This window comes from Chinchilla lanigera, unplaced genomic scaffold (genome assembly GCF_000276665.1).
Source record: "Chinchilla lanigera isolate Chin_1 unplaced genomic scaffold, ChiLan1.0 scaffold00013, whole genome shotgun sequence".
Lineage (NCBI taxonomy): Eukaryota > Metazoa > Chordata > Mammalia > Rodentia > Chinchillidae > Chinchilla > Chinchilla lanigera.
This window is the reverse complement of record NW_004955414.1, coordinates 13330511-13349226: the sequence shown is the minus strand read 5'-3', so window position 1 is coordinate 13349226 and position 18716 is coordinate 13330511. Positions and strand designations below refer to the sequence as shown.

The 18716-nt window shown below is 44.5% G+C and overlaps 1 protein-coding gene across 8 annotated transcripts in view; it reads right to left on the bottom strand.

Annotated features, from left to right (window-relative positions):
- Tenm4 (teneurin transmembrane protein 4) overlaps window positions 1–18716 on the bottom strand; it is a 715396-nt gene that overhangs the window by 15297 nt on the left and 681383 nt on the right. For all 8 annotated transcript variants that reach the window (XM_013511959.1, XM_013511956.1, XM_013511957.1 and 5 more), the window contains 3 exons: window positions 9267–9439; window positions 4910–5145; window positions 1123–1419 (listed from right to left, as the gene is read on the bottom strand). In XM_013511959.1, the coding sequence (XP_013367413.1) occupies window positions 1123–1419; window positions 4910–5145; window positions 9267–9439 (706 nt within the window). The remainder of the gene's footprint in view (window positions 1–1122; window positions 1420–4909; window positions 5146–9266; window positions 9440–18716) is intronic.

The window sequence follows — 18716 nt, the reverse complement described above, 5'->3', positions numbered from 1 at the left end:
CGGATGTGTATTGAGAGAGTTTCCTCTCAGCCCTCAGCTCTGGCAGGGCTGTCTGCTTCCCTCTGTGAGCAGCTGTGTATTTCTGTGGTACAGGCCTGCTCTCTTCTCGTGCGATGGGGTGTGAGGAAGGCTGGGAAGCATGGGCTGGAAGTATGTGCAACAGCCTCCCTACTGGTTTCCTCACTCCAAACGGACTTCTCAAGTCATTTTACTTAAGCCAATAGTTCCCCAGGATAGTCCCAGGAGGAGTGTGCTGTGATGGGAAGAGACAACCTGGTTTCTAACAACAAACTTATTGTGTAGCATCGGGGTAGTTCTTCCTCTCACTGGCTTGGGTTTTCAGAATGCTGGATGACCTCCAAGCTCTCTCTTTCTCTCTCAGCCCCACCTCAGACTCACCCCCTAACCTCCTAGTCAGGAAATGCTAACCACAGGGCAAGCAGAGCCTGGGCCCTGGAAAGCTGACCAGGGGTAGGAAACAAAGTGGGGGTCTGGGTATGAGAATGGGGGCAGGAATTTCAAACTTTTCCTCAGGAAAAGTAAGCAGATAACAGGTCTACCCATATCTAGACATCAAAGCTACTATTTTCTCCTATTTGGGTCCAATTTTTGGTTTGCAGTCCCCTCTGATTCCTAATCCCTGGGATGAAGGGGGTTCTGAAGCAGAGGGGATTTACCAAGGAAATGCCCAACACCAGAAGCTCAGGATTAAGCACTGCCTGCCTAATCCTGTCCCCAGGCCTCTGCTTCATTCTCTGTGATGGGACTGCACCATGTAGGCTGGACCTGGGAGTGGACTCTGCTCTGTTTTGTGAGTCCAGGAAGTCCTGGGGCTGCTCTGAGCTGTACCCTTTCAGTCAAGACTTTCCTATCTTCCTGTTCTAGGCCTCCTACATACCACAGTATCACCATGACTCATCCAGATGACTCTTGGGACACCCTCGGCCTTTGTGGTAGATTTTCCTGAACATTTCTTTTTGGAAAATGATTATCTTCATTTGAAGACCACATGGGTCAGATTTATTCCATGGAAATCAGCACCCTAGGCCTGGCCATGGGTTGAGGCACAACGACTGACATTTTATGTGGCAAGGACAGTCATAGAGGGAGGGAGACACTTGCTTTCTCTAAGTATGTGTAGGTCCATGTCTTCCCATCAGCAAAGATCCTGGATGTGATGCGACCGGCCTGGTCGTATTCCATTCTCTCAGACATGATGCCCCTCTGGATGCCGGCAATATGGCCCCCAGGGGAGTATGTAACGTTGACACCATTCAGTCTACTACTGGGTGACCAGAGGCTGGGCCTCCCTGCCTGATCATAGAGGATCCGAAGGGTGAACTTGCGGTGGTCATCATAGATCTTCTCTGTGCGTGTCACACGGTCAAAGTCCAGAGACAGGAGGTTTCGGTTGTGAACCTGGAGCAAGGGCAGGAACACAGAGAGAGTTAACCTGAGAGAATTGAGCTGGATGTTGACAGCCTTGCTCTGATGACCAGTCAGCTGTGCTGAGATGCTCCTGAGTAGAAGGGGCAAGCACAAGTCCTGGGCGTCAACACACATGGGTTTGACTCCTGGCTCTGTCACTTGTCAGCTCTTTGACATTCCCCATCTGTAAAATGAAATGATAATGCCAACTGCCTGGGACTGCTGTGAGATGAAGGTAATGCAGATGTTGAACAGATAGTAGCTGTGACTGAAGAGGATCCGCATGATTTTCTAACGCAAGTTCTTCAGTGTGGAATATGACGAAAGGCACATCTCTCCTGGCTCCTTTATAAAAACAGAGCCATCAAATAAATCCCTGAACCATACACTCAGTGTCAGACATGGTTCTGTGTTTGACTCCAAGGAGACCAAAGCTCAGGGACGGGATGGCATTTGCTGCTGGTCTTATGACTGGTGAAAAACTGAGCCTGGACTTGACTTTGACCCTTGCAACTTGCTGGCAGATACTCACTGGTTCTTTGAGCAAGTCCTAGCTTTTGGGGCTCTCCTGCCCTTGCTTCTCCACCTCAGCCAGCCTCCAAGATATCTCTTCCTGAAGACCCTGGGAGGTAGTGGCTGTTAGCTAGGGACAGCTGTAGCTCTGGTCATCTTGGTTCCTGCCTCTGGGATCAGAAGCACCTAATATAGTCTCCACTTGGAGCCCTGGGGCAGCACACAATTCAGTTTCCATTCAGAGACTGAAACACAGGCTCCCACAGAAGATAGAGATCTTGTATTTTAATAAAGAAATATACTTTGTGGGCCTGTTTCTCTATTTGCATCTGGCCCTTAGGCACTGGCTGCCCAGAAACCCTGCCAGGTGCTCTGACGCTAAAATGCTGGCTGCCTCTAATAGCTCTCTGGCCTTCTGGGGCACCTGGGTACATTTTCTGTCTTTTCCACTAGTCACTGGTGAAGTCTGACAAGTAGGCAGAGCCAAGAGAAAAGCAAGTAATTAGGTCACATGATGTGAAATGGCATGTGTATCCTGAGGTAATGAAAGGCTCTCTGGGGCTCTATGTCATTAAAAAAATAAAAAGGCAGGGGAAATAGGTCTAGGAATGAAGGCCAGAATACATTCTTAGGTTTGTGTACAGCTTTTCTGTGGGAGCTACAGGGAGTGTCTTCCCTTCTCTGAGTCTTAGTTGTTTCCCCTGTACAGCCACAGAGTGGCTGTGGGGATTGGAAAAATTTAAGCAAGAGTGCTAGGCACATAGAAGGTTCTGGATAAATGGTTACAATTATCTCCACTAAATGACAGCAAGTGATCTTGGTCAGTCTTGAAGGACAAATTTGCGTGTCCCCCCTGCCATCTCCCCACACAAAGTCTAAGGCCTTGAAAATAAGGATTTATAGTGACAATGCTGAGACGGCTTTAGCTGTGAATGGCCTGGTTATAATAAGGTTGCTTTCCCTGGGGTAATCAAACACAACTGCAGAAGCAAAAACAGTGTGGCGGTGTGTAAAATCAGAGGTGTTGGAGGCTGAAGCTCTCTCTGTTCTTTGCAGAGGATGCAAAGGAAGACATGGGCTGTACTGTTAACAATGGCAGGGGTCTTTCTCAAGCATCTTTTGGAAGGTCACCTATGGCACCCTCCATGGGTGCCACCCAGACCGCTGGCCCTCTCCCCCCCTGTAGGACCTTAGTGAAGGTGAGCTGCACCTCTGTGGCAAAATTAATAAAATTGAATTAAGCAGCTCACTGGGGAGCCACCTAACGCTTCTTATGCTCTGCAGTAGTGGCAATGAGATTATTTTACATCTTTCTTTATTAAAAAAGTTCCCAGTCATATAAAAAATGAACTCCATTATGGGGAGGCACACCCGGCTAACATTCTAATTCCACATGCTGCCACTGTGGGTGGCCATTTATTTTAGGAGGAAGCAGAGATGTGGCCACCCGACTAAGGCATCATCAATCTCAGACTGGGAAAGGGACCAATTAAAGCCCGGGAAACTTTTGGTCCAGTTCACACAGCAGAGAGAAAATCCTGATAGTACTAATTGCTGCTCTTTATTGAGCACCTGGGAGCTGCAGCGCTGGGTGAGGTGCTCAGAATATATTACCCTGTTCTACACAGGAACCAGAGCAGTTGCTCAAGGCTATGTACGTGGCCAGCAGGAATCCAACCTAGGTCAAACCTCCCACTTAGCATACTGCTTCAGATGTGCAGGAAGGGGTCTTTGAGAATTCAGATCAAGTCTCAGGGAGGCCACAGATGGTGGCAGGCCACAGAGAACAAAGATAGCTCAGCCTTCCTCAGGGAACTAGTGGAGAGCCGCTTCCCACATTAGGGAGTTACAGTGTTCCTGGCTGAGTTCTTAGGTCTTGAGGGAACAAAGGAAGCCTGATTTTCTGGGTTCTAGTTCTTGCTATTGGGTAAGTCACCAAACATTTCTGTAATGGTTGTGGGCCTGTTTCTTAGCCTTTATTCCATCTAGTTATATGACTTTGGAAAATTGCTTACCTTCTCTGGACCCTGGTTGTCCCAGGTGTAAAACAGGAGCTTATAAGAACTTTGCCCAGTGAAGGGCAGGGAATACAGAGCGCCCAAGCTCTGTTGCTACGAGATTGCTTCTGTGGGTTCAGAATGCAGTGAGCACCTAGCTCAGTTCTATGGTTCATTTCAGCTCAGCAAATATTTACTGAGCACCCATGGGCTATACGGTGACAGGGAGAAATCCACGCTTAGTTTGCTCTGCCTGTCCCCTCTTTCTGGAGCTGGAAGGAAAAGCTGCTGGGTACTAAGGCCCGCGCTGAGACACTCCATAGACATGTGGTAGGTAGGCAGAGAAAGCCTGTCTCAGGGTGTCCTCCTCTTAGAAAGTGCTCTGGAATGCCAGACCATTAGGCCAGCCCCTGGCAATGACAGGTATGGGAAGGTCACCTTGCTATTCAGAAGGGGTCACTCTATCTGGAAAGCATACAGAGTGTGGCTTAGGTTCCAAATAGCTAAAATGAATTTTGGGACATATTAGCAATAGTAACAACAATAAGAACAATGACACCAAGAGTAGCTGTTATTGACCACTTGCTGTATGCTAGAATCTGTATGAGACACTTTTTATATGTTACTTCTAGTCTTTGTGGCAGCTTGTAAAATTGGTTTTATCTTCCCCATTTTATGGAGAATGAATTTGAGACTCTAAGATGACTCACCCAAATTCCCTCAGGGAATAATATCTGCTAGAAATTCACCCCAGACCTAACAGTCATGACAGTGATCTCTCCACAAGTCTAAATTGGAAATATATGTTAAGAGCCTCTTCTTACATGTGGTTCCCTGCTTTAGTTCCCCCACGTTTGCAGATGAGGAAACTGTGGTGCCAGGGAGTTTCAAGAACAGAACCCAGCGCTCCAGATTTCCTTCATTCTCCTCCCGCAGGCTGCCATCATTACGGCCCCTACATCCTTCCTCACCCTCAGCCGGCGCCCAAAGACGGTGACCTGGCCACGAGCCTGCTCCTTGCGCTGCCGCCACTCCACCAGGTTGAGGCCGTTGTCGATGGGCAGCGTAACATTCCTCTTGCCCACAGTGGGGTTAACTGTGCCGGCCAACAGGTGGGGCTCGGTCTGCAGTGCCACCTCCATGCCATTGGCCAACAGCAGCCTCAGGGAGCCATCGGCACCAATGTAGTAGCTGTTCCGGACTTGGTCTGGGGGCGAGGCAAGCACAGGATGGTGTAAGCGGATGGGGATCTGAACAATTTCTCCCTAATTCATTATCACTAAAGAAAACTGGGAAAATATTTGGAGAACATAACCCATAATCTCAATACTTAAAGAAAACTATTAGAAATATTTTGTATATTTGTAGATTTTAGGGTATTTCCTAATGTACTTATAGTTTCAAATATGTAGTTGTTTATGGAAATTTTCACTGATCACTGTATTAGATCACGTTAGCGAACATTTTTCATAAACATTTTCTTAATGGCTGTGTAGTATTTCATTATATGGAAATAATATATATCAAGAATAATCAAACAGGTACTTAATTTGTTTCCAGTTTTCCACCATTATAATACTGCAAATATATTTTAAATATTATAATAAGTGTAAGAAGTTAGACACAAAAGGCTGCACATTGTATGAGTCCATTTATATAAAATGTCCAGCATAGGTAAATCCACAGAGAATAGATGGATTAGTCATTGCCAGGAGATTCATAGGGGATAATGAGGGGTGATTGCTAACGGGTGTAGAGTTTCTTTTCCATTTGATAAAAATGTTCTAGAATTAGATAATAGTGGTGGTTGCCCAACTTTGTAAATTCAATAAAAGCTATTGAACTGTACACTTTCAAAGGGTAAATCTCATCATATATGCATTTCAATAAAATTTTGCTTCATATAAACCAGTGTCTTCATTTCAGTTTAATCAAAACGGATTCTTAACAAGTAGGATTAATAGAGCAGAGGGTTGGACATTTTTAAAGCTCTTGGCATATTAATGGGATTCTTTATAAGAAGAACATATATACAAATATAGTATGTACAGGTACATACATAGATGTATGATTGTGGCTTTAAAAATAGATTGGATTAAAAAATTTATATCTGATTAGACCATTTTAATTTGGATCTTTAAAAGAAACTTCTGGAGAAAAAAGTAATTTTCAGCTGAAAAATGTATACTGAGTTCTCTTCTGAAAATGGAAACAGTATCTCTGGCCTTTCCTGCCTCCATTTGCCCTTCCCGGCTGTCTCCTCTGTCTTCAGTAGACATCAACCCAAGTCCTTCTGCCAGGGCTCTGCTCAAATGTCATCTCTTTCCCGAAGCCCTCCGCTCCTCCGGTCAGAATGAACACCACCCCTACCCCCCACTGTCCAGGCCCTCTGTGGGCCTCATCAGTGGTCTTCAGCTGAGGCGTGCAGAGCTCATGGCTCTGTCAGTGAACTCATTCTCCAGTGTCTAAGCACTTGCTGGGAGAGGCCCCACCACACACAGACTAAGGGCATGGACTTGGGTTCCAGCTCTGCCACTGTCCTCCCATGTGACCTTGCTCACATTCATGGCCTGGCACACCTCTGTTGCTTCACTGTACATTGGGGAAACTCACTGTGCCCTTGTCTGATGCTCTGAGGATGGCATGAGATGAATGGGAATTGCTGAGAACAGTATTGGTCGATGGTATTATATAAATGTTGGTTATTACTAGTTTGATGTGTGTGATACTGCTAGGCTCTGTTTCATTATCTCTGCTGTGTCTCTACTATCCCACTTTGTACACCTGCCACGGAGACTTTTCCTAGTACTGTTTACAGTTCTTCAATAGCTTCCCATTACCTTCCATGTCTCATCTGTGGTCCAGAGAATGGGTTCTGGAGCCAGCTTATATGGGTCCAAATAAACTTTTAGGTGTGTGACTTGGGTCAAGCTGCTTAACTGCTCATTCCGTTCATTTGGAAAATAGAGGTATTAGTAATACTGACCTGATAGGCCTGTTGTGAAGATTAAATAAGGCTGAAATGTCAAATGCTAAAAATACAGTTTGAGGTTAGCAAGTGCTCCAAAAATGTTGACTATCATTATTGTTATATTTTTGTGAACTTCGTAAATATTTGCAGGGTTAAACTGGATATGTCCTGAGCTATGTCAAGCCATAAGGATGCAGTTTGCAGGGGAATCCCTCTCCCAATCTTCCCTGCTAGGATGGCATCAAATTGCCCCCAACCCTGGCTTCATATTCCCACACTTTCCCCCTCACATACACGAATTCTAAAACCTGCCTCAAAGTTTCCGTGCATTATTCACTGACAATCTGTATTTTACTTGCTCTGAAGAATGAAAGTGCCTATGTCAATTTATCTTTTAATGCTGCTCCTTGCTGCATGCACATACGTCCATTACTGGTGAGTTTGGATGGACCAACATCTACAGAGGTTCGCCTCACATGATCCCCGTTCGGCACAGGCTGTGACTCTCCAAGGCTGCTTCTCATTAGCAGCTCCTTCTTATTACTTCCTGAAGTTCAGATATAAGATGAAACTGAAAACTTTTCACAAAGACTCTACTGAGGTGACCGCAAGGCCGAGCATCTGAGCCTTGTAGGTATCAAAAAAGAAAGGGATGTGGCAGAGTTGCCAACGGGGAAAACAAGTACTGTGCTTCTTGGATTCCAGGGTGCGCTTTTTCTTTTCACATATCAATGTTCCTAAAATTGGAATGTGTCCTATAATCCAGGAATGCATTTTGAGCAGTACCTAGTTTTTGCTTCCATGTAAAAACTTACTAAACTGATGGTATATTTTAAAATTGGGAAGTGCAGCACTGTTGAATTTTTAAAAGTTGCCCAAACTACATCAAAAGACTACATCAACCTTTGAGAACAATAACCCTGGTTTAGCATCTTGGAGTGGACAGATGAACAGTTCTTAACCACAGAGATGAAAACAGGCTCGAAGGACAGGACACGTGTCTAAGTGATCACGGGTGCTGCTGTCCTTGGTTAGGCAGAATCAGGGCTGGCTGGGAGCAGGTAGCGTCTCTTGGCAATAATCCTGTTGAGGGACGAATTCCTGGTAGCGGGAAGGATGACCCAACCCACCATTAAAGATGCTTGGTGGGGGAAGAAATTCCACAGTTTTGTTTCTCTTTCTTTGGGAAACACCACTGCTCCTTGAGCTCTCTAAAAGGCAAAGGACCATCTTTGGGAATAAAAAGCACAGGTGCAAATATGCATACAAACATTTTTTTTTTCTGGTACCAGGAATCGAACTCAGGACCTCATGCTTGCCAGGCAGAGGCTGCACCACTGAGCTAAATCTCTGGCCCAAAAACATTTATTTTCTTATGATAAGTCAAATGCTTTTTAGCGAATTAATTACTCAGTTAATCCAATAAGTACTTCCTGAGCAATACTCTGTGCCTGGTCCATGCTGACCTTTCTAATATTGTGTAAAGAGATCATCTGAGCAGTTCTCTGAGGTCCATTCAGAACCCCTGCTCTCTCTGCACTGCCTCACCCCACTTGACATGGCTTCAATTTGCTTTTTACTTTTCCTGAAGAAGAAAACTGAGGGCCCAATAGGGATATGGTAGCAGAGTCAGAACTAGAAATTGGGCCTCTGCCTCCCACCTCTGAGCTCCTTTTTACTCTTTTGTATCAAAGCTTTTGGGAAAAAGTTAGGCAGGGCTTTCCTTAGTGATGGCTTCTTCTTTTTTTCTTTCTCATGCTTACTAAGTCCAACAAAATCTTGGGTCAGCATATCTCATGAGAACAGTTGAGGCAGACAGCTCACAGAAAGATTCTACTGCTGTGATTTACCTGAAGCTAGAAGATCAATGTATATCAGCAAAGAGCTGATGGATGTAGAGAAGAGTCTCTTTTCTATGGAATCTTAGCAGGGGCATAAACCTTGTGTGGGGTTTAGGAAGGACTTCTCCGTGACCAAATCCCTTTCATAATTAGGTGTAATTATCCCTGTCCTTTCTTCTTGCCTGCACCAGTGTGAGCGTAAGTCTTTTAATCTGGGAGCCATTAGAATGGCAGAATAACGAGGTCACCTGGATTAGCAGCTAATGGATTCTTTCCTCTTTGTTCTGATGATAATGGGATGGGACAATGAAATACGGTTTCGAAGCTTCTGGGAGAGAATTTACAGGACTCTGGCTCATGTGATTGCAAATTAGGTGGTAATACAGAGAGAAACCAGTCATAATTCTTTCCTGTTTGTCATTGGCAGCTCCCATAGCAGTTTGTCTTTAGTGTCATCCTATTCCAAAGTGGTCTTCCCACCCTTATATCTCACTCCCGGGGCCATGCCTGGCTTACCTTGCAGTAGAGTATAGAAGGCACCTGACGCAGACAGGTTGGTAGTTATGGTGACATCATCCTTGCTGGAGGTCTCTACCTGGACATGAACGGAGCTGTCTGTGTCACTTCGGAAACTGCTCACTTGGCCAGTGGGGAAGGTCACATTTGTCAGGCGGCCAAAACTGTCGTACCTGGAAGCCAAAGGGCAAAACCAATGAACAGAAATACGACCATGCTGTAGTTGGAACCTGTTTTCTGCCTCTCACCACGGTTTTGCATGTTCTGCTTTCCTTTCTAGTCAGATATGTTCCCCTGCCACCTACATTCCTTGCTCAGCACACAGCACAGTTTTTTCAGGATCTGACACCACCTATTGATATGTGCAGGAAAATGATTTGCCTCTGTAAATTTTTTTTCTAATCCACAAAGTGGGAAAGATACTTCTGCCCTGTACATGACCCAGGATTACTGGGAGGAACATCTGCTTTATTCCAGAAAGTTCCTCTGTGTTGAGACTGAGAGTTCTAGGTCAGGACAGGTCTTGGGAGTCAGGTGATAATGGTGAGAATCTGGAGTCACAGCCCACATCCATTTAGAGACATGGTAAAGACCAAAAGAGGCAGCCTACTTAAATGAATGCAAACTTATGAGGGCCTTCAGGATCCCAGGAGACTGTCTTCCCTGGAATGGCAGCTCCCTGAGGAAAGGACTTCGATTGGTTACTGCTGTATCTCCAGAACTCAGAATTGCTGGGCACACACTAGATGCTCAGTGTGAATGAATGTTGGCTGCATGACCTGACTCCTTCCCACCTCTCTTAATGACTTCCCCTTGAGCTCCGATCTTCTGTATTTTTCTGCATCTGTTTCTATTCCCCAAACATGCCAAGCTCGATTCATGCCAGTACAGCAAACTAGGGGGTCTGGCTCTCAGTTCATGCTTGCTTCAGCACCAGTGGAAGTGGCATAGAGAAATCAGGCAGGGAATAAATGCAGGATTGAACATGCAAGGTCTCTTTCCTGCTCCTTAGGAGAGGAAAGATCATGGTGATTTGTATGCTACCTCCAACAGGACTTGCAGAGCTGGACACACAGTAGGTACATGATGAGCACCTACAGAATGCACAAGTGTGGAAGTAACTGCTCCCCCTAAATGGTACTCTAGCAATCTCCTCAGGCATCTCCCCAGAGTTTTAGTCTCCAAGACAGAATGAGGCTTTGTACCAAGGCAGACAATTGTAATTATTATTGAAGGTACCCTGTACTGCATAATTAAATTGAGCCTGAAGAAGATACAATGAAAAGGCCTCATGCCTTCGAGATCTGGTTTTCATTTTCTACAAGACAGCCAAAACCCAGTAATTTTCACTCCTCACATTTTCCATTAGAAGGACTGAATGTCTTAATTAAATGAATATCAAATAGAACAACCAATTTATAAAATTTTGTCTCCTATTCATTCATTTCTCTACCTTCCAGAGCTTGAGAAATGCCACTGGATCTCCCTGCTGCTAGATCAATACCTGTGATTATCCCATCGGAGCAGAAGTTCCGCCCCTTCTGGCTCTGTGTGGGAAGAACTGAGATGTCTGTTCCCTGGACTCTCTTTGCCTTGTGGGCCACCTCCTCAGAACCCTTTCTGCTCTGCACGGATCTGCTGAGAGCTGCTCCCCCAAAGTGCAGAGATCGGAAAGGGGCAGTTCTTTGCACTCCCTGGATTCCACATGGCTGCCTCAAGCCCCAGCCCTATGACTGGGTGACCTTTAGACAATGGCTTAGTTATGTCTGTCATGGCCTTAATTATAGGAACCCACAAAGCATTGGCAAATTTTCTTTTCTTTCTAACCATGAGAAATGGAAAGAACATTTGGTATGGGAAGGTCTTTGGAGCCAGTTGGTCTAGGCTGTGAATCCTGGCTCAATGCATGCCAGCAGTGTGATCGTCCAGGGTGGCTGCTCAGTTCTCTTTCCTCCTAACCTACAAGTGCCTCACCACAAATGATAGTATTTCAGGCAGGTTGCATAGCATAACCTCAGTGAGCCTGTTTCCTCTATAAATCTCATAGAGACACTATAAAGAACAAAAGAGACAGCCTATTTAAATGAATACAAACTTCTTGCTACAGCCTTCAGGGCCTCAGGAGACTGTTCTACCTGGAATGTCAGCTCCCCAAAGCAGAGACTGCAACTGGTTAGTGCTGTATCCCCAGAACTTACAATGCTGGGCGCACACTAGATGCTTAGTGTGGAATGTTGGCTGCATGACCTGACTCCTTCCCGCATCCTTAACGACTTCTCCTTGAGCTCTAATCTTCTGTATTTCTCTGCATCTGTTTCTTTGCCCCGACAAGTCAAGCTCAGTCTATGCTGGGGGATGCTCACACTCATTGTTCCCTTTGCAGGGCATGCTTTTCCCTGCAATGCCAATATGGCTAGCTCCTTTCATCATTCACAGCTCAGTTTAATGGCTACTACGTTGGTGAAGGCTTCCCTGATCATTTTTCTAAAACAGGTCCTGCCTTCTCTATGGCAGTATCTCGCTGCATTGTCTTCATTATAGTCACTATCCTGTTTCTTTGCTTAGTGTGGTCTATCTCCTCCTGTTACAATATAAGCTCAATGAGAACATAGGGACAGAGACCTTGTCTGCATCCTCAGTGCCTAAAGGAGTACCCAGCATAGAAAAGGTACTCAGTAATGTCCACTGAATGAATGAACATTTATAGAAGTAAATAGTAGGGTTTTTTTTTTGGTTGAATCCAGGGCCTCATGCACGCAAGACAAGTGCTCTATCACTGAGTTACACCCCCAGCCCTTTTGTTGATTTTTCAAGATATAATTGAGAGTAATTAATTCTATCTGTTTTATTTGCTGCAAACCCCCACACCCCGCTTGAGGCAGGGAACGCTAATATTCACAGAGTACCTGTCAGGCACCAACATCACGCACATAACCATTTTTTCGGAGGTAGGGATGATTACTGTCATTTTGCAATGGTGCTAATGAGGCTCAGAGAGGATAAGTAACTTGGCTAAAATTACACAGTTAGTAAAGAATACAGATTGAAAGTCAGGTCTGTCTGACCTTAGCGAATGTGTGTGTGTGTTTTTAAGCTTTCCATAAAAATGATAAGTGTTTCAAATCGGAGCATTTGTGTTCATCATTGTGTCCAATACAAAAAATTCTGTTTGGAAGCCTCCAGCGGGTCAAGAAGACTGCGGGTTTTCCCTTTGAAATGCTTTGTTTGGCTACTGCAGCAGTTGACGTTGTAGCAATGCCAAGCTCCCATTGCAGGGCAGTGGGGAGAGGAGAAAGACGGCCAGATGACTGGATATCCATTAGTTTCTTCGACTGGCATTTTTTTGCTCTATTTTTCCAAAGCATCTTTGGAGCACAGTGAAAGAAAACACATAAAAGATTCATATAGTTGCTGTGAGCTTGGCTCTCAGAAGAGGTCCGCTAAAGGGTATCTTCACACACACTGCAAGGCTTTCTTCTGCATGTTTGATACTCCATCCTGAACCACTTGCTATGCGCAGCTAGAGAGGAAAATGCCAAATTGCCTCTTTGATACTAAACTTTTGCTGATCTTAACTTTTTGGTTGGAAAGTAAAAACTGATTCTCACCTGTGCTTTTTCTAAACGACACCATCACCAACAAGGGAAGTGTATGTTATCATTTGTGAATAATTAGACCTCACAGTCCGTGCCCCTGACAATTCCTTTGGCCCTAGATCAGTGGAGTGGAGGGCATTATTGTATCACTGGCTACTCTAAAACCATGTCAGAGTCAGGGCCCACTTTTACTTCTTCAGTAAAAATTTGTACTTGACACCCACTTCATATAAAATTAAGTGCTTACAGTGAATTCTCACCATTAGGATCCCCAAGATCTGGCCCTCCCCTGCACTGTAGATCTTGTCTCTCACTGATGCTGTACTGAAGCACTGTATTGGATGGGAAGTGCTTAGGATTCAGGTGGATATAGGGTTGAACCCTGGCTCTGCATCTAACAGGGCACAGAGCCAGTGAGTCTCTGCACTGGTTATTCTGCCCACCCCCAATCCATTCTCTGCTCTTCCCTACACCCAGAGAGGTCAACCCCTGCAGCCTGTGTCCCTCGGCCCCTGTGCTGGCTCCTTTCTGCTAGATTAAGTCAATGCAGTGGGTGCGCACTGGCAAGTCGCTAGAGGTCAGGGCGAGCTTTCCCTGGGTTTCCTTCAGTGCTATCCTATCTCCCTTGGCAGTTGCAGCCTCTACCGTGTGGGTTCTCCTTCTTGCAGCTGTCAGTAATGGCAGCCTATCCTGTCTCACCACGACCACCAGCCTGAGGGTGGGTAACGCTCTTCTGTTTTTTGTGCCGGGGTGCCTCAGCAGCCTTCTTCAGTTCCTTACTCCTGTATCTCTAGACCATATCTTTATTTGAAAGATATTTTTGTTGAACATCTATCTGAAGGGACAGTGTTTTTTTTTTTTTTTTTTCCCTTTCTGTACTAGCTTGCATGGTTTCTGATAAGTCAGCTGTAATTCTTATCTTTGTTCCTCTTATAAAAAGCCTTCTTTTCCTTTTTTTGTCTGCTTTCAAGATTTTCTTTCTTTGTTTTGTATTTGGTGATTTGAACATGATATAGCTAGGAATGTGTGTGTGTGCATATTCTCCTTGGCGTTTTCTGAGATTTGGGGGATATGGATCCATTATTAATTATGAACACCTCATGGCCACTATTTCCTCAAATATTTCTTCTGCCTGTTTTTTTCTCTTCTCCTGGAATTCCAGTTACATGTATTCCAGGATTCACAGTTCTTGAATGTGCTGCTCTGTATTTCTTCTCTTTGTGTTTCTATTTGGGTAACTTCTATCCACCTATCTTCTTTCTGGCTGTGTCACCAGGAGCGAGGAGCCCATCCAAAGCATTTTTCATCTTTGTAACTACTTAGCATGTCTAGTGTTTTCATTTGATTCTTTCTCACAGTAGCCATCTCTCTGCTGAAATTACCCATCTGATCTTGCACATTGTTCATCTTTTCCATTAGAGCTTTTAATATAATTATAGTCATTTAAATTCTCTGAAAGATAGTTCCAACATCTGTGTCACATCTGAATGTGCCTCTGATGATCCCATTTTTGCCTTTTTCTTGCCTTTTGTGTGTCCAGTTGAAAGTGTGACATCTTATGTAGCACAGCAGAGACTGAGGTGATAGTTTATGCCTGGAAATGGCTATGGGTTTCCTTTTTCTTTTTTCTTTGCAGTACTGGGGATTAAACCAGAGGTGCTCTACCACTAGGCTATGTTCCCAAATTTTTTCATTTTTTTTCCACTTAGGGTGGGGCAAAAAGTAAATTTTATCACCATGTGCCCTGGATGCTGGATATGGAGCTATAGGACTTACTGTCATTTTTTATTTTGTTTTTATTTTTTATTTTATTTATTTTTATTTTTTATTTTTTTTCCAGTACTGGGAATCAAACTCATGATCTTGCGCTTGCCAGGCAGGCGCTGTGCTGCTGAGCTAAATCCCCAGCCCCTGTCATTTTTTATTTTGAAGCAAGTTCTTAGTAAGTTGCTCAAGTGGGCCTCAAGCTTGAGATCCTCCTGCCTCAGCCTTTCTAGTAGCTAGGATTACAGGTGTGCATCTCTGTGCCTGATGGTTGAGTTTCCTTCTGCTAGAACACCAGTGATGGGTTTTATATTAATTTAGTTAGGATTTGGATTATTAATTTAGTTGGGATTTGGAAGTGAGCTGTTTCTATGGTTACCCTCTGTGCCTCACAGGCTAAAAGTCCCTCTAGCAATTCTTTGTGTTTAGGGTAAGATGCTGGTTTGCCGGAGGAGTTTTTCCTCTTTACTCAGTATCTACTCCAACCTCAGCTTAGGTCCTTCCCCTGCCGTGTGTCAGAGAGGGTGTCTTTCCGTGCTCCGGTCTCCCCTGTTTATCTTTGTCCCATAGGATTCTGCCCCTTGTGTTGCTTTGCTCTTCAGCTGTCTGGTGAGGGGGTGGGGTGTTTTTTGTGGTCCTGTTACTCCTGTAGCCGTTCTCAGCCTCAGGTTCCTGTGTCCCTGAGCATTGGGACTATGCTGTCCAGTGCCTCTGCCCCTTCTCAGTGGTGGTTCTGGGCTCATCACATGTTCCTGCTCCTCTCCCAGCAGTAGTTATTTTCCCCCTTTCTCCCCTCATTCAGCTGAGTGAGTTCACACTGTGTCTAAGGACAGCTACTTGCCCTTTTCTTTGTAGACGAAAGCCTCTATCCTTAGGGAGACAGGGTGGCAGGGTCTGGGTGGAGCAGGCAGGTATCTGTGCTTCCCTCTCAGTACCTGCTGCACTCCCACCCTGGGTCTGCCACAAGGGACACTTGCTTAAATCCTTCTCCACTTTCTTCTGTGAAACTCCTGGGGAAGTTTGTAGTGAAAAATCCTGAGGACAGGGAGCCTCCCCTAGTTTCTGTGGCCTCTGAGGGTTGCATGCTGTCTTGTCCAGGCACACTTCATAAAAACATCAGCTAAGCTCCTTTTACTGGAGTCTAGTTGCGTCCACCCAGGTAAATTAGAGCTCACGTCCCGTCTGTCCGTAAATCTGTCAATCCTTGGGTTGGGCCCATTGTTTACTTCTGTTACTTCAGAAAGAGTTTGAGGGAAATACAGGGATTTGCCTTTTGTCTGGCTTATTCTCATGGTAAAGTAGGGAATGATGCTCATGTGCTCAAATAAAAACTGAAAGCCACATCTTTATATTTGAACAATTTGAGTTGGATTCTACTTCCTGCCAGAAGCATGGATAATCCTGGAGCTGGGATCTAAATCTAGCATTCCTCTTACTACAGCATAGTTTTTCATCCCTTCTTTATCTCCTTTCTCTCCTCAGTTCACATTTCACTTATAAAGTATTTGCTGAGAACTACGAGGTAGCAGGCTCTAAGCTCAACACACAGAGAGAGTAGTTAATGTGAGCCTCATTGTCACAGCTGTCACAGGGCACCAGGGGAGGCCAGAGCAAGAGCCACTTCACTCCAGGAAACTTCGGGAAGCTGACTGCTCATGTCCACCCAACAAGTAAGTTTGGGAAGCTGCCTGATGCTATTGGGCCATTTTCTTGGCCACCAAATGCTATGTAACCAGAAGCCGCCTCTGAAAGCAATGATAGCACTCCCTGGGGATGCAGCCTGCATTGCTGGCTCCTTGGAGGTTTTTACCAGCAGAACTGTGGCCCAAGGGGAAAATAGTAACTGTGAACTCTTTAAGTCAAGTTGCTCTGAAGTATGTGATGTTTATGTTAGATGTATTATTTAATCTGTTAGGAGGATCGATAAAGCTTGTTTTAGTAATAGCCCATGTCACAGGCAAGCCTGGGCTGATTTTTTAAAATATTAGAACGTTTGGGATTGAACCTGCATCATAGAACAAGGGGGAGAAAATTCACTAAGAGCAAACTGTTAATTAGCAAAACCTGTATAGATCCTAATAAATACCATCATGACAAATAGCACCATACCCTTATCCTAAGGAGGCTCACGGTTTGCAGGGTAGTTATATTTTCAGTGTTAACTTAATCTTTTGATCATCAGAATGGCCCAGAAATGGAGTAGGGTAGTGATAACTTCCATCTGACTGAGACTTGGGTCTGGAAGACAGCTAGCCTGCTTCTAAGTCACACAGCTGAACAGCCCACAGTCCAGTGAAAATGGGAATCTGGCATCCCTGCTTTGTTCCCATTGAAATGGACCACTTTGCTTTTGCTCAATCTGCAGGCAATCTTCCAGCTCAGCCTGGCTATTCCAGGGACCTGGCCTCTTTCCTACTCCATACTTTGATCGCTCATACTTGACACCTGACCTCTGATTTCTACCTGTTAAATCTTTTGTTTGTTCTTTTGATTAGCTCACTTCCAAACTGTTCCTGGGTAATACCTTTTCTGTCCAAATAACATTTCTGTAATCACCAGTACTGCCACAGTATTGCTCGAGATAATAGCTGCAGCAGGAATCATTGAGCTTTCCATGTTCCATCTCATTGAAAATGTGAACCTCACACTGTCCCAGAATAGAAACTGTTTTAATCTCTATCATATACATGAATTAGAAGGAGGATAGGTGCATCTAGCCAGTGCAGCTGGAGGAACACAGATGTGTGTTCTGGGTCTACACCCACTGTGTGATTTTGAGCTGGTTACCGAGTCTCTCTGTGCTTTAGTATGTTCACAAGTTAAAAAACTGTAGATAATTCCTACCATCTGAGTTAATGACTGACTTTAAGACCCCTGCTAATTTATCTATGCATCAAGCTAAGGGCTTGACGTTGTAGGTGTTGTGGAGATTAAATGGGAAAGAGCCTAGCATACAGTAATATCCCCCCCATCCCCAAATGAGTTTCTCCTTCTAGTTTAGGGCTTTTATCTTCCATGTCTGGTTTGTGTCAACAGGATCCTGTGCACTGTGATAAAATGGGTTCTTTGGAGTTTCAAATGCTGTTTTATAATAAATTTTCTTTCTGCATAAAACATCAACTACGGTTGCATGTTTTATGTAGGAAAGAGAGGGAGGGATCCTTTTTGGCAGAAGTGCAGGGAAGTGTTTTAGGTTTCAGGGGTGGTGGAGAGTAATGGTGCCAGTGATGTGTAAGTATTCAGCTTGGGACCTAAGTGAGTGACCTTGGGAACTAATTGAGTACACAGACTTGCTCTGACAAAGAAACCCCTGTATTGGCTAAATAATGTATAAGAGATTTCCATTCCATTGGGTAATGGGGAAAATTGAATTATTTAGCGTATTTCCATTTCAATGAGTTAATCAAGATAATTGCTGCTTTCCTGGATCTTTGTCTTTTCTTTGCAATTAACAAGGCCCTTGTTTGGAGAAAGGAATTTAACTAGTGAACTTTGTACAAAATGCTGTGACATTTTTGGGTGCAAATTATATTTGAAAATCAATTACAGATCCTTTTCCTTTAGACTGTGACAAATTGATGCTTGATCCAGTTTGAGAAAAATGTAGGGTCCAAGGATTCAAGTTCATTTGGGCTTAAACTCAGTGGGGAGGTGTGGGAGGCAGAACCGAAAGAGCAGAGCGCTGGCCTCAGATGTGGAGAGTGGTCCCTTGTTCCGCTGTGTTCTGTATAACAGCAAGCAAACAAGCCTCTCTGGCCTCAGTTTCTATTTCTGTAAGACAGGCAATATCTCCTGTCACCCGGAACTGTTGTGGGAGTGAGTGTATCAACAAGACCGGTTCCTTTCCTATCTCCTGCACACTTCTCATTCCGTGATATGTCCGCAGTCTTCGTCATTGAGAACCTGGCTAGGATCTCAAAAAAGAAGCTTTACAAGATCTAAGTAGGAAGAGAAATATTCTAAGGTCCGTTCATTAAAGTGTCTCATAGAGAAAACACTTCAGATTTTATGTATATTTAATTCTGGTTACGATTGTAATAAGCTAAGCTTGGGCTTCTCTGACCACACCACTTAAGCGGCCCTGTGCTGG